The 15,426-nt window shown below is 38.0% G+C and overlaps 1 protein-coding gene across 6 annotated transcripts in view; it reads left to right on the top strand.

Moving 5' to 3' along the window:
- Positions 1 to 15,426, top strand: part of fgf14 (fibroblast growth factor 14) — a 150,506-nt gene that overhangs the window by 92,822 nt on the left and 42,258 nt on the right. The window contains exon 1 of one of the 6 annotated variants that reach the window (XM_079618078.1): positions 11,751 to 13,095. The exons of the other annotated variants lie outside the window; for them this stretch is intronic. Within the exon in view, the coding sequence (XP_079474204.1) occupies positions 12,903 to 13,095 (193 nt within the window). The 5' untranslated portion in view covers positions 11,751 to 12,902. Of the gene's footprint in view, positions 1 to 11,750; positions 13,096 to 15,426 lie in introns of those variants that run through there. 6 annotated transcript variants of the gene reach the window in all.

The raw sequence follows: 15,426 nt of genomic DNA, 5'->3' as shown, positions 1-15,426 counted from the left end.
ATGATAAAGTAACCTTTAGTATTGTTATATATAAAAAACTATCAAAAATAGGCTAAGGACATATACACATATCAAAGAATTATATAGCTTTGATGTGTATATGTCCTTAGCCTATTTTTGTCTCCCTTCCATAGTTAAACCTGTCTTCATTAATTCACCCTCATTTAAATCTTGATATTTTGCAGAATGTCAAATATGCTATTTTTACAGAGAAGTGGGCAGGGCCCAAGGCTTCTGAAGCCATAACATATAGCTTTATGTGAGGAACAGACCAAAAATGAGTAGAGACGAAGGTAAATTTTAGTTTTTGGGCAAACTGTAACTCCAAAATAATGCTTTGAGTGGCTAGGTGACCTTGTCAATATTGGGATGATCATGGGACACATCGTGACAGGAAGATAAATTCATAAACCCATTAACTACATGATTGGAAGGTGGATTAAACATGCAGTGGCTATAGATGGATCAATTAAAAATGCTGATGTGTTTAATGAATGACACTATTAACAAATAGTTCTCTGAATTCCCAACTTGCAGTGGGCGCAAGCTGTCCTTCTGTTCTCACCTTCATATAAAGCATTTAAATCTCTCACGGTCTGTGTGAGAGTGCTGCACAGTATGTATAATTTGGGCCAACACACACACACACACACACACACACACACACACACACACGCTCGGATCGCTTTTGGCTTCGGGCTGTAATCCATGCTGTGGGGTTCAGAGCAGTGCGAAACTACAGAGAGCCGTCTCTATTACGTAACTTTTGGAAGTGAAATAATACACTTCCTAATGACATGCACCAAAAGATCTTCTTGCTGATGATGTCATAGCGGGGTGAGGACAGGACAATAGATCAATCTGCATTTCACTGCACAGCGCTCTGTCGGCCAGGACACAGAGCCATAATGATTTTGAATGTGAGTAATGGCGCCTGCAGCAGTTCACAGGAAGCATGTCATCCAGCTCCGTGCCAGATGTTTCCTGTTCCTGAAAGTGCCAGTGTTTGTTGCTTTTGATGACATTTAATATGCATGAATACCTGACTTCTCTTTAGTTTATTTGCAAAGAGCATGTGTGTTTAAATTGTGGCTAAATTCGTTCACAGGTCAGTGCTGTGGCTGTGTTTTGTGCTATGATTAGATCAGTGAGGAACTGTTTGTAGTCTCTGCAGTTATACCCCTCTCCCACCCCCCCTCCCTCTGACTTCAATCTTGAAGTAGCCCAATCTGACCACTTGAGGGCATCTTTGCTGTCTGAAACGTGTACATAAAGGCCCTTTATTATTTTGCCATCTGTCTTCTTATCCTGCCTTTTTTATTCGCTAGTATAGTCATTTTTATTTTGCAGCGCATTAGTAAACAAGACACATAAACTACAGAAATTGCATTTCTAGACAAGTTGCCTTATTGGTTTAACTAAGAGGACCTCACGTCAAGCGGCTAAAGATTGTGTTAGGAATGTTATGGTGAGCGTTGTATTATATTCACAATTTAGCTGAAAGTCTGAAAGAGTCATTACAGTATGACATAACGGATAATGGCTGTCATGAGGGATTGTTTAGCCACATTTTGCAGTTTGTGTCTGATTTCTAAATGATCTCACTGAGCTGTTCTCTGCTCCGCTCTTGACCTCCCTCTTGTGGTTTTATAACAGCATAGCATAAAACAAACATTCATCACCAACGAAAACAAACATTTTCGAGCACTTACTGTTCACATGTGAGTGCTGTTATTTTTCTTGCTATTTAAATTGATATTTTTTTGTGGGGGTGCGTGCTCCCATTTCCCAACAAGGACTTTTCAACTGAATTTGTCTTCTTATATCCAACCTTTTCAGTATTGCTTTACACAAATGTTAGTAACTCATTTAAAAAAATATATATATGGAGATCAATAATTAAATTCTTTGGATTTCAGCAATTTGCAATTCATCTGATCTAAGAACTATAACTAATTGTTTGCAGGTGATTAGGCCCCTAATCACATAAACCCTTTATATAATTTGTGTCATTGCTTATACATTAGTCTTGTGTCTGCTCTCACAGGTCCCTTTGATTACTTACACTTTTTTATTTTTAAATAAATGATTTACTTATTGATTTACATATTTTATCCAAACCTGTATGACTTTCCTCCATCTGTTGAACATAAAATGTGAGTTTTTAAAGATTATCCTGGCTGCTCTTTTTTTTAGACAAAACATCTTCCGGAGCTGTTTGATAACTTTGTTGTGAGGAGCAGACTAAAATATAAGTCATGTACAAATCTTGACAAAAGCCCTCTTCTAGATATGTTTATGAGAGTAACAATGTCTGATTTGTAAAAAAAAGAAAAAAATTCTATGAAACAGTTTGTTCTCTCACAATTCAGAGTGATTCACAAATCAGATTGATGTGGTTCAACTTCACACAGTGAACCAAAAATCTTTTGTATGATTTCAGAAGACTTGGAATACAGTGCACAAGTCATATGGACGTTCATGGTGCTTTTTTAAAAGTCCAGTCCTTATTCATGGCGTGCAAAAAAACACAGCACCAGCACTTATCCCAGTACAAACCATGTTGAAAAAAAGAGGTACAAATAGTAACTTTTACTTATTTTATTCTCATACCCCCCCCCCCCATAAACAAGCTCTGCACAGCTATTCTCTCTCTCTCTCTCTCTCTCTCTCTCTCTTTCTCTCTCCCTCCCTCCCTCCCTCCCTCCCTCCCTCCCTCCGGGGAAGTGGGGATTGTGGGATATGGATCTCAGAGCTGCTTTGGATATCCAGTGTTGCACTGTGTCTGTTATGGGAATGACATTTAAATGTGTGTTTTCCTTCAAGGGAGAATCTGTTTGCTGTAAATATGTCAGAGAGAGTTTGTCATGGGTGCATAATGGCTGGTTTGTGTTTGCAGTGGTTGTACACACACACTGTAAACAAGCAGTTATTTTGAGCAGTGTGTGGCGAGGTTATCGCACGCTTTCTGGAGGTACGTACACAGTCAACACTTGCACAGTTAGTATCTCAGTTCGCAGTATGCTACGATCACTAACAGTATTAAGTGCACTTCTGCCCGCTGTAGGCCAGACGCTAGACAGCGGATCTCTTTTCCTGGCCGACGAGAAGAGTCCAGGGCTGGTCTTTGTCTCTGTGCTCTCTGCAGCTGACCTTCCCTTGGCTTTTAGCACCTGGTCAGCAGTTTTTCAAGGCTCTGCAGGACTTAAGGTTCCTCTGCAGGGATGAAAAACCATTAAACCTTCTTACTATTGAGGTCAAGATAATTGGAGATTTAGATAATATTGTAATGTATTGTATAAATGGTGTAACTATAGGATTATGCGACATTCGCACAGATACTGTGATGCAAGATTGAGGAAATGTTTGTGATTAAATTGTGACTTGTAAGATACTGTACATGTAACTGACTTGCTAAAGTAGAATCACTTTTTTTTTCTGAAAACAACAACAACAAAAAACTGCTGTATTAAAGTAAGGGCTTTTAACCAGGGGTGCTGTGAAGAGGATATATAAAACATATTGTAGAATTTTCGGAAACACTTTACAATAAGGTATTTGTTAACATCAGTTAATGCAATAGCCAACATGAACTAACAATATAATTATCAAAGAGTAATAAGTGCTTTAAAATGATTGTTCATTCATGTTACAGTATGTTAAATCATATTAACAAATTAAACCTTATTTAAAGTGTCAAAGTGTTTTTAATGTAATTTCTAACTATTATTAATTAATTTCTAACGTTCTAACTGATGATTCATTAGGTATTACATTACATAGTAATGTTCGTTAATATTCCTAATGAAATTTATTTTAAAGTGTGGTAACACTTTATTTTGATAGTCCACTTCAGACATACTATTAGTATAAGTACCTTTGCAAGTACATATCAACTTATTCTACTAACCCTTACCCTGACCTAACAGTCTACTAATACTCTGAGAGTTAGTTGAAATGTATTTGCAAAATTACTTAAAGCCTAATTAGTCAAATGTATAAAGTGGACTATCGAAATAAAGTATAACCCTTAAGTGCACGTGTAAAGTGAAATTATAAAGGTTGATTACGGCTGTATTACTGTAAATAAATAGTTCACCTAATTCTGTAATACTTTTCTCACCCTTATGTTGTTCCGAACCCATTTGACTTTCTTCTGTGGAACACACAAAAAATAATTTTAAAGAATGTTCACTCTTCTCTTTCTGACACAAACTATTGCTTTAACACAACCTGACTCCAATGGTACATGTTGACACTCACAGCCTGCGCTAGGTTTTTGTTGACGTAACTTAAGCTTTCTCATTGTTTGGCATTCCAGATCAGTTTTCATGGGAAGCGATATTTAAGTCTGCAACAAAAAGTACAGTTCCTATTGATCTGTGGTTTTGCTCATTTTAAATGAGTTTCACTTAGGTATAAAATTACAACACTGTGATTTAATTAAGACCGTATTAATATTTCAAGCTGGTTCCAGGTCAGTTGAAAGGATTTCAGCACTGATAAGGCCCGTGCGTGTATGTGCGTTTAGAGTTACTTCTGTGCTGCTCTGCATGGGGACACATTGACAAATGGATCAAGGCCTGTTACAGGCTGTTCACGAGAGATTTATAAACCTTCCTCAGAGAAATATTGACTCTAACGCATTTCTAACACATTGTAATCTACTCCTGTCATTCAAAATAGCTGACATATGTAGACATATCACTATAACAAATGTATGTTGTCAGTGTGCGAATTCATTATGCATTCCATTTTAGCCGAGAGAACAAATCCTTGGGAGCAAGCTATGGTTAAAAAATCATCCGTCATGAAGCGAACACGAAATCCACTGAGCTGGTTGACCAACAGGGATTTTCCGTGTAACCGCTGAAACAGGCAGTCCAGAGAAAAAGGTTCAGATTAGGGATGGGCATTAGACTAAGCAGCTTGCTTGGTATTAGCATTCAATGGATGTACCTAATAGAAATCCCATTTATCTCATGAATTGTAGGGGGTAGTGATGCGTCTCTCTCCCTCCAGCTTTCATGCTTATTTTGTCGCAGTTTCTCTTTCTCACGTTTTCCAGACTTCCCATTTTAAATAATGTGTGTGTTTTTGTATGTAGGGGTTTGTGTGGGTGCCCTGCAGGCCTTTGTTAGGATTCTTAGGTGGGTGTGTTCTTCTTACTTGATGCTGTTTGGTTCAGGCCAGCGTAAGAAACAGGCCACAGCATGCGGTGTGTGGGAGCAAATACACTGTGGACGATATACTGAAGGGACGTTCCCTGTGTGCCAACATCTCCTTTAGGGCTTTATCACTCTCTCACACTTTCACTGAGAGTCTGTCATCATGTTTGAACAGCTCAAATGTCACTGCAGACTGTAGGTAGGCTACATTTTTCCCTTGGGCTCCAGTTTGAGATGAAATGCATTTGGTGTGTATCAGAGAGAATGATGGGGAAATAGTGGTTCAACATAAGATGACCGTTAATGTAAGCCAGGGTTATTTCTGCACTTCTTTTCAGCAGTTAAGTCAGTCCTCCATGGCAGAGTACTGTAAGAAACGTCTTCTGCGCTCAAGCACAACATACTGTACAATTTGACTCTTATTATGTGGTTCTTTTTGTGAATCAACAACATACAGCATGAGCAGTGTAGTCCGATTCACAAACAAATGACTCTTATTATCTGATTCTTTTTGTGAATCAACAACATACAGCATGAGCAGTGTAGTCCGATTCACAAACAAATGACTCTTATTATCTGATTCTTTTTGTGAATCAACAACATACAGCATGAGCAGTGTAGTCCGATTCACAAACAAATGACTCTTATTATCTGATTCTTTTGTAAATCAGAAACATACAGCATGAGCATTGCACTGTTGTCCGATTCACAAACAAATACAGTAGTCTGATTCATGAACAAATGACGTATGATCGTCTGACGTATGATCAGTAGTGTAAACCAATTTATAAACTTATGATCCAGTTCTTTTTTTGAATCAAAAACATACAGTATGATCAGTGTAGTCTCATTCATGAACGACTGTATGAGCTGGGTCTCTTAAAGAGCAGTTAAGACTAAAGAGAGACAATTTCCTGGGATGAATCCTTCACTTAATTTAATCAGAGCGAATGAATCACTTATTAAACTGCAAGTTAATCATTATATTCAGTGATGTCTGTATCATTTATTATTTATATGTATTTCTATAATGAGCATCTCCCTGCTGCAAAAACAGAGCTGTGTAAGAAAACCTGATGGTGACTGTGCACTGGACCCCTATGTTCCCTAAAACTAAAATGAGAGCATTTTATAGTGTGGATCTAGCAGTGCTTTAACTTCAACTGAACTGAACTGAACTGAACTGAACTGAACTGAACATTATCATTCCAGGGGTTTCTCAAGGCTATACGCTTTTGGCCCATTTTTGTGTGCTCGGAGGTCCCTTGGGTTTCCACTGGGAGATTACTTTGCAGAGTCCTTCCCTCTTCTCTCTCACAGACCAGAAAAAAGAGGGCTTTCCAGGCAGAGAATCAACTCATTTAAATTCACAGTCTCTGCCCAGGCTTTCTTGCATGAGCTTTTTTATTTTTTTTGCTCCACTGCTGACAAGACACTTTTGAATGTTGCATACTTAAAAACCGGATCAAAGGACACGCAGAGATGTGAGCTGAATTTTTAACTCTTGTTCAGGGAGCAGCTCTGTCTATATCCATCTCTTTGGAGCTTATCCCGGCATTTCCCACCCCCCTGGTGGGAGTAACGGCGTGTGATGCGTTGTGTTCCTCTCTGTCATTTAGACTACACTCTCTCACAGAGAAATTCACATGCTCTCACTGTTCAGAGGTCAGTGATGAGCCAAAACTGAAGCTGTGTATATCACCGAGCACTGCTCTTCTCAGTACAATGTGAAACACATGTCCGCAGTGACTAAACCTGAACATTTTAGACTGGTGCCATGTGCTAGAAGAAAGCTAAATTTGTACATTTAAAAGTAAAATATGTGTGGTGCCTCGCCAAACTCTTTGGGTCTTTGTCATTACCAGGGTTGTGGCAATTGCTGTGCAGTTGTTAAGCTGTTTTAGTGGTTATACAGTGTTTATTATTTAGATGGTATGTCCAATCACTAAGAAACGTTACAGCACCTCTAAAGTTGTCATATTATGTTAAACCAGAAGTATGAGCAATTATGAAGCACCAATAATTATTAATAAAAAGAAAATAATAACAGTTAATGTAAAATCATGTATTTTGTTAATATAGTTAATTTTATTTTATGTTATTTTTGTAGCACATTTAATAAAGGGGAAAGGCAACAATTTTTAATAAAATGATAGCAATAAAAACAGACACTGTAACGCAAAACAAGACAGTCACAACAATACAATTATATAACAATAAATAATACAAGCCTTATATTTTGATCTCAACAGCGCCAGAACCAGTTACTCTAATATAATACAATTAATATACAATAATGTGTTTTGATTGCTTATTGTTGCTTATTGTTAGGCTAATTCGGTTTTTGGCCCCTGATCACATGTCTGTAGTTTGAAGGATATGTATAGTTGTTTACAGGGAAGTGTCCTTCCTCATTTTATACATTACTGACATTCTCACCTCTGTAATGAGATCTGTTGTTGATATTTAAATGTCAAGCTTAATGGCAAAACCCTCAAGCTCAAACAGACTTGTATTGATTTGCTGGATTCTTTTTGTTCTTTTCTCATTAATCTACAATTTGATTTAACACAGGTGCTCGTCTTATAAGCTTTTAGCTTGATTTACAGACTCGTCACATTTATTTTTTTCAAAGCGCAGAATAACACTGGCATGCACATACATTCTATGCAAATCCATTTCTGAATTGCTTTTTTCACTTAAAGTGAGATAATCATGTATGATGTATTCTTTGCACTGAAGTCAAGATAGAGCTTGTTGCATATTTTACAGTGTAGCCTACTGCATACAAATTATTATAGAAGAATATGCACAGATTAAAAATATAGAAACAATATGCACCAATAATGCAATAATACATGTTTTATTTTTAACAACAATACATTTCTAACACAGGATCTTCCCTCTTTCTATTTAAATTAGCAGGTCATGTCCAGTTAACATCTTGGAAAGAAATCATAGCTATTTTGCATTTTTAACGCAATTCTGTGTAAACATAACTTCACTTTTAGCAGTCTGATTAAATAACTCAATAAAAAGTTATTAAAAATGGAAGGTGAATTAGAGTGCATTGCATTATGGGATACAGAATCCCATGCAGTGTCCTCTGCTTGTGTACTGCATATTGCCAAATGTTGTAGGTCATTCCATGCAAACAGAACATTTGCAATGTGCACATAATATACATATTGCATATAAAATAATATGAGAAATATGCTATAATGTCATTCCGAATAAACACATGGTGTTCAGAAATTGTCAATTATAAGTACGGTACTTATTTTGAAGTTATCTGGTTCTATAACAAAATTACACTTACTTTGTAGATGTGCTGAGATGAGAATATGACTTTTTGATAGCCATTTTGGTTTAATACCATATCTTTAATGCTGAAACAGCCTATCAAAATAACCATAATTACAGTAATATTCCTTTAATGTTGTTTATAAGACTCGGAATTGCTGTACATTTTTTGTTAGTTGAATCAGAAAAGAAAAAGAAAACATTGAAAAATGAGAGAACGAGATTTTCTCTTACGTTTGATATCTCCTCCAGTAATTCCCTCAAATTGAGAGAGTTAATCTCCGCCACTTAAACAGAAAACTCATTTCTCATTTTCCTTTTAATCCTTTGATTTGTTACTCCCAAATCAAGTCTGCTATATTAGCTAAAGCCATTGAAGGAGACGATGGTGAGATTTCTGTTCAAAACACGACATTCACTTCCGCATTCAAAGTCTTAGAGCCTCAGTGTCTTCAGCTTCTCAGAACGGTGACATTTCACCAAGCCGATTAAACCCCGATGTCAACAACACTAACCAAAAATCATTACTTTCTCCTCAATTAAATTAAACTCCCTCTCCCGCCCCAACAAGTGTGAAACAATTTGATTTAAACAAAGCACTAAATCTCCTGTTTTCCTCTCGTCTCAGCGCGTGTGACGTTAAGTCCAATTTACAACTGCTGTCATCACGTCAGCTAATAAAAGCCAGGCGACCCTAAAGGCTTCCATAGTGATACAAAGTATCGACTTGTTTATTTGGTGTCTCCGTCTGCTGTGACATTTCTTGAAGGAAGATTTAATTCTCCTGTTCTCGTCGCTCCACCGGGCTTTGGTGAATTTGAAGTTCTTATTCCCGTCCACCTCTATATCTCATCCATCTCTCTTTCCCTTTTATTATTCGGACAGCTTCAGAGCACTGCACATTTGTATAGAACAGAAGTTGCAGTCATCTCTTTGATTTCATGTGGTATTGTATCGTATGGCTTTTCCTAGAATGACCATGTTTCATTCATCTTGTCAGCTAACGTTCATAAAAGACCAGGTGGAGGGCAGCGTGGGAGGCTGGAGTTGGCTCACATTTATATAGCGGTTAATTAGTTCGACATCAAAAGTGCTTCTCTTGAATTACACATCTGTTCTCTTATGATCTTTGAGCTGTGCTGTTCGCATGGGTGCCTCTACATTAAACTCTAGGTAAAATTGAGCAAAATACAGAACACTTCAGCTCATCCTTTTTAAAAGTTCAAAGTGGAACATTGTTATTTAAGATTTTGCCTCTGAAGCCTCGGAGGAGATGGTCTCAGCCGGCTGAATGGCAATTGTTTGGGGGCAGATCTTACTAATAATGTTATCTGTGAGTATAGACCCTATAAATGGGGCCATGTCATTGACAGCCAGAGAAATGCGCTGTTACCTCGCTTGAATGTGCAAATGGGTTCACTATGGAGTCTCATACATTCAGAAGGAGAAAGCATGTAGGTATGTGCACAATCTCATATTCAATCATGACAATGCAGTTGTCTTTCTTTTCTTTTCTTTTCTTCTTTTCTTTTCTTTGAAATATAGTAACCTCTCATGCGTGCAAGTTGATTCAGATTTTAAATGCTTGTTCCCTTTGGTCTCTTTTTGTCATGGCGTTTGGTGTGTAGTCCATTTGCCATCTGATTGCTTCCTTTTATTTTGAGTAAACGCTTCTGAAGCGGAAAGTTTCCTGCCATATATACACTACAGATGAAATTGGAGAGGAAAAGGTAAAAGATCCAATTCTGTATTCATGAGACTCAGAGTAGAAGAACTAAGAAAATGCCACGGGCGTGTTCTTTCATTCCTTTTTTTTTATAGTTTACCGCAGTCGCGTTGATTACAGACTTTTTTACATAATCTCTTGTTCTTTTTCTATGCAAAGTAATGTTGTGTCAGACTGTAACCTTTATTTTGTATGTCCTGTTGCTTGCATTTTTTTTGGATTTACTATATAAATGTTAAGCAGCTATTTACAACCGCTGCATAACTTGAATTTATAAACTATTAGCCAAAATGTTTGCATATATAATGCTTTATCATCCGTTAATGTATTAAATTAAATAAGGCATTTGGATTTATATATTTTTAACTCTATTTACATTTGAATGTCCATGAAGTACAGATGTGTTTATGTTAATGGCTTATTCATGAAATGATCTGTCTGTGGTATTGTAAATAAATGGAGTCATAGTTAAGCTGACAGTGTCCGCTGCTGGCGGCTGCTCAAACTGCAGTGGCTGCTGCACCGGCAATGCAGACAGTTTAAGCTCTCATTATTTTAGCAGTCTGGTATTTCTGAGCTCATGATTTGCATGCTTATAAGGTCAGTTTTTCTTTTTTCATTTTAATGCAATAAGACTTTTGTGAATGTCTATGAATGTGTATATTATTAGATTGAAATGCATGTTCCATATATTTATATATTTTCTCTGTAATCTGCTCAACCAGTGACTGGTGTGGAAATACCATCCCAGAGTTACATTGTCAGTCTAGTAAAAGGGGTTGAAAAACATCAGGGGGATGAAAGACTGAATATTTCATTGCAGCGACAAACAGCAGATGGCCCTCTTGAGTTTTTCTTTTTCTTTTCTTTTTTTAAAATTCATTCTCTGTGATTGTGTTTCAGTGGTGATATTAATCTAAATGAGAAAATACTGCGTGTTATTGGGGCATGATATTAAATTGGCACCCCAGCCCTTATCGCAACACTCATTACCATATGATTAAAGAAACAGACGACAGATATATGTAGGCCTATAGAAACACAGACACTCATCCGTACAATGCATTACATAGGTGTGTTTGTCTAAAGCAATGGGGGTCTCAATAGCACCTCAGAGGTGTGTGTTGTAGTCCTGGTTCATTTTGCACTCGCGCGGCGTGTCGGTCGGGTTGAGTGAAATTAATTTGTCATGCATTCAATTTATCAGGCTTTCTGTCTCATAAACATAAAATAAATAGTGCTTGATAGTTCCTAATACAAGAAATTCTGTGGAAAATACATGTTTTTTTTTTTTTGCGTCTGAGATCTGTTATTTAGATAGGCTAATATGGCATCTGAATATATGTATAATTAATTTAAAAAAATTGGCGTAGGCTATGTCAACTGCTTATATCTTTATAAACACTAAATTATATCAGACGATTCAGGTGATTAGATTAATTATATCAGAATTATTTAAAAAAATTGTCATTGGGGGGTTTGAATCTTATCAGCCCGTGTGCAGAGAACAATCCTCCCGTGCACATATATACGGACGTTCAGTGAAGGGTGGGTTTTTCTCGTCTTTGAAATGATGGCAAAGGAGGAGTTTGTCGTTAAGACTTGTTGATGATCCGTGAGGCTGAGGCGGGAAGCGCGTGGTCGTTAAGACTTGTTGATGCCGTTGATCTATGAGACTGAGGCGGGAAGCGCGTGCGCCTCAGTCGCTCCAAACGGTTGGAGACCGAGTGGAGGATGAAGAGGAGCATTTCTTGAATACGTTTTTTTTCCTGGCTAACGTTAGCACTTATGCTGCACATTTGTGTACTCCCGCTTCTGTCAAAGACTTTTTTATTTGAGTTTATTTATTTGTTCCTTCCCGTCACACCGGCTAGACGTCATTCTCACCGGAGCCGCTCAGTGTTACTTACATTTTCTCTCTCTCAAGACATGCTGCTTTAGAAAAGGAACAGACGCACATCGTTATTGAATAACCACGCGACCTAGAACATGGGGCTGAATGGGGAGTGATCGTCTGAGGAGATCCCAAATCAACACCTTCGTTCAAACTTCAAGTCACCGTCGTTGCGCCGTCGGTTATTCTCAAGATGAGTGAACGTTTGAACAGAACCGGCGTGGATATCTGCTAAACTTGGTGAATATGTGAGACATGAATATGTGTAGTCGCAGGGCTCCACCTGGGAGACGAAGGTGGTCGCGTTTCTCCGCTTGACAGCTCAGACCGAAAAACGCTTTGTTTGTCAAGACTCCGGGAGTGGACGTCGCTGGCCAGGGTGCTGAATTTCATCAGGACCGGGTCAAAAATAAAGGAAGGAAAGTGACGGATCGGAGAGACTCAAGCGTGACGTGAATATATTTTCATATTCTATATTTTGGAGCAGCCGGGCAACTCATGTCAGAATCATATTCCGAAAACCATTGTGAAATCAGGAATGAAAAGTAACCTGCGTGACTTCGAAATGAAAATCGGAGAACATGTGAAATACGGACAGTTGAGTAACACTTCACCTTTGTATTCATTATGCTAATTCAGTGTCTTATTTCGCCGTGCGTGATGTGTGGATATCTTTGATCATCATCCGTGCATTTCAGAGGGCAGAGCACACAAACAGTCGCAAAAATGGGACAATAATTGAGACAGATCGGGCGGTTTGTTGTTGTCTGTGCTTTGTGTGTAAGGAGTTCAACAGCCCTGTTTTTGAGACATGGCAGCGGCGATTGCCAGCGGTTTGATCCGCCAGAAGAGACAGGCACGGGAGCAGCATATAGACCGACCATCCACCAACAGGAGGAGAAAAAGCCCCAATAAGAATAAAGGGCTTTGCAATGGGAACCTGGTCGACATCTTCTCCAAAGTGCGAATCTTCGGCCTCAGGAAACGCAGACTACGACGACAAGGTGTGGGAAGTTCCGTACACAAACCATAATTGTGCACATAAGAAGTCTATGTCTAATGTCTTGATAATACGCCCACATTTAATTTTCACATTCAGCTTTAACAACAAGGGACCTACGGCATTGAGATGCTGTTTATCTCGACGAGAATAGCTTATAGAGTTTGAATAGACTTGTGTTGTGTCTTGACAGATTTCTTTGACAGACAGTTTTATTTCCATCAGTCTGCAAATCTGTCATTTTTTAACACAAATTGTCAAGTCAGTAATAAGACCACGCATTCAACTCAAACCTATGTACGTCATGCTTTCAAAATAATTCTCAGTATTTTCTCCTGTTTTTATGGCCACATAGCCCATATCAGAGCTAGATATGATTTTTATACCAAGCTAGATATGTTGTTTGAAATATTCTGAGATTTGGCAATCTCTCTCCCAGTCTTTGCTATACCCTTGAGATGTGTTGTTGATGTCGAATTATTGGCACGTTTCATGAATGCAAGTAAAGCAGCAGGTGCCCAACGTGTTGCAAGAAAAAAAAAATATATATCACTGTATCACACCATCAGTAAACAACATCCAATGACAGCTTATCTTAATGGAAATGCCAGTGACACAATATTCAGTTTAGGTAAGATTAAAATTAAATTAGATTACATTCCTGTCACCCCCACAGTAATAGAGACCTGTTCAGGTGAAAAATGACATGACCTAAATATTTATTATTATAAATGTAAGTATTTATAATAACAACAATAATACATTTTAAACGTGCAGCACTTTTATATAGCAATTTTATTTCTATCGAGTACATTTATATAATCAGAAAATGATAAGCAATTTCTCAGGACAAACAATTTATCTTATAAATTGACAGTCAGCTCAGGACAGTCATATATCATAGAGTTAATATGTTAACGTATAATCTCAACCCGGGTGTTAAATACTCATTTTTAGAACTAGAAAATATTTGTGTGTGTATTGTGTGTACATTTTTGGCTGCATGCGGAAATAAAAATAAAAAAAATTCAAATTTTTTCCAATTTTCCAATAGATGAGCTACAGTCTGATAAAACTATAATAGAGGTGGTGATTTGGCATTCTGTATATCCTGGTACCTGTCAGATATGTCCAGAGGGGAATCTTGCACAAATAAGTAGTGAGTAAAAGATGTAGCTGTTGCCAGGAGAAACTGAGAGTGATGAATTAGCCCTGCAACGTCTCGGCTAACGTGCACCTGTGACGGCCATCTTATTACAGATGGCGAACAGCTCATGGCCTCCCCTTACACTCCTAGGTTTAACTTTTTTTGGAAAGCTGCTTCTTACAAGGCTTGTAGGTTACGCTTACCCATGACGTCACTATGTACGATTACACGTGGAGAATCGAAAACATTCAAATAAGGTGTCTTTAAGCAGTTGCTGTTTAAGATGACTACCAGTGCTCACAGCTGGTTAGACAGCCTCTTTTGAGTCCTTCTGCCTGTTGCGTTGTTGCCTGAGTTACTTTTGACGGAGCACCCCCTGGGATTTACCTCATTAATTTCCCATTGCAGCTAGATTTACAAAATCTTCAGTGAGCATTTTCACAGCCTTGAGGGCTCACCAGGGGCTCTGTGAAGCTGAGCGTTAGCCTACCCACCCTCCTAGGCTCTTTCACATGTAGCCTGTGTGCTCAGGAGACATCATGGTTAGCTTAGTGGTGGTAATTTAGTAGTGGTCACTAAAAGGACACTTTGAGCATAGCTTTTGAGCATAGCCTCCCATCATACGAGGCAGAGATGCTACATTCGTCTCCATTTTAACTCTGACTTTTAGGTCGTGACATACAGACAATTGGAATATATCCCCTGAGTATGGAAAAGCATGTACAGACCATGAACTAAGACATTTTGCCTTGTGGCAGTGTAGTAACTGAAATCAGAGAAGACAGTAGTTTTAAAAAAAAATCTTCAAGCGTATTTTCAGTGTCCTTTCGCTTTGTCAAATGTCTGGCGAATGAACGTTGATAATAATGGCATCAGTTCGCCAAAAGAGAGGTGCAATTTTTTTCCCTCCTGCATTAGTGTGGACCTCAGTCTTGTGATTTCAGGTTTGGTCAGCTCCCCATTCAAAAACAGTAAACAAGAAACAGTCCTGATATACTGTTTAAATTTGACTTTCTTGACTCTCAAGCAAAATGCTATTATTGACAGCGTATTGGTTTGACTAGATTATTACAGTGTCATGTTGAATTGATCCATTATCATTGAACATTATCATGCTGGTTTTTTTCAGACTTTTATAAATGTGTTAGCACTAGTAAGCACAAGAAAAGTTTTCATTTGGGTTCCCAC

Source organism: Phoxinus phoxinus, assembly GCF_949152265.1.
Source record: "Phoxinus phoxinus genome assembly, chromosome: 7".
Lineage (NCBI taxonomy): Eukaryota > Metazoa > Chordata > Actinopteri > Cypriniformes > Leuciscidae > Phoxinus > Phoxinus phoxinus.
Note: the sequence above shows the minus strand (reverse complement) of the source record. Positions and strands in the feature narration are given on the sequence as shown.